Source organism: Penaeus monodon, chromosome 22 (assembly GCF_015228065.2).
Source record: "Penaeus monodon isolate SGIC_2016 chromosome 22, NSTDA_Pmon_1, whole genome shotgun sequence".
Taxonomy (NCBI): Eukaryota; Metazoa; Arthropoda; class Malacostraca; order Decapoda; family Penaeidae; genus Penaeus; species Penaeus monodon.
The window spans coordinates 9,121,321-9,122,000 of record NC_051407.1 but is presented as its reverse complement, the minus strand read 5'-3'; the positions used below and the strand labels follow the sequence as shown (position 1 = coordinate 9,122,000).

General features: G+C 37.9%; 1 protein-coding gene across 1 annotated transcript in view; it reads left to right on the top strand.

Moving 5' to 3' along the window:
* LOC119587329 (complement factor H-related protein 4-like) overlaps positions 1-680 on the top strand; it is a 5,620-nt gene that overhangs the window by 3,293 nt on the left and 1,647 nt on the right. Inside the window, exons 6-7 of the mRNA XM_037936077.1 lie at positions 26-105; positions 483-603. Of these exons, the coding sequence (XP_037792005.1) occupies positions 26-105; positions 483-603 (201 nt within the window). The remainder of the gene's footprint in view (positions 1-25; positions 106-482; positions 604-680) is intronic.

Here is a 680-nt window from a genome sequence, read left to right as displayed (position 1 = left end):
TTATACACACCATTCCTCTTCTCAGTGTGCTCAGCAGATCCCCTGCTGCCTGTCGAAAACATGAACTCCAGTTGGAATGGCGTAAACAGGGTCGTTGGAGCGGTGGTAAGTGCCTTATTGGTCGTTGTTTGTTTTCTATTTGGCTTCCCGGTCGTTGAGGTTGTTTTTAAAAGCCTTTTGGAAATCTTGTTGTCATTGAAAATTACGGTAGAGTGAAACTGTATTGAATTTTTGTTAATGAAGTTATATCGACAATGTCCATTACTGATCAAAGGATAAAGAAGTAATAATCTTAAACAAAGAAAAAGAGGAATAAAGAGGCGAAGAGAGACGGAACGAGTAAGAGAGAAAGAGAGAAATTATGATAGAGAAAGAACGAGATTAAAATAGAAGAAAATAGAAAGCATTAAAGAGCAATGAAAGAAGAAAACAAGAGAGAAAGATTGTAACAAGATTTAACAACAGCGATTTAAACCCGCCAGGTACAGTACACATGTGACGAGGGTAGATTCTTCGGAAACCTTAAGGCGACAGTAAATATGATTTGCGAGGAAAGTGGGAAGTGGACGGAGATTGACCCGGAAATATTCTTCTGCAGAATACGTAAGATGTCTGGAAAATTTCTTGAGATATTTCCTTTGGCATATTTTTCTCTTTGCCTCCTTTAAACACCATTTTCA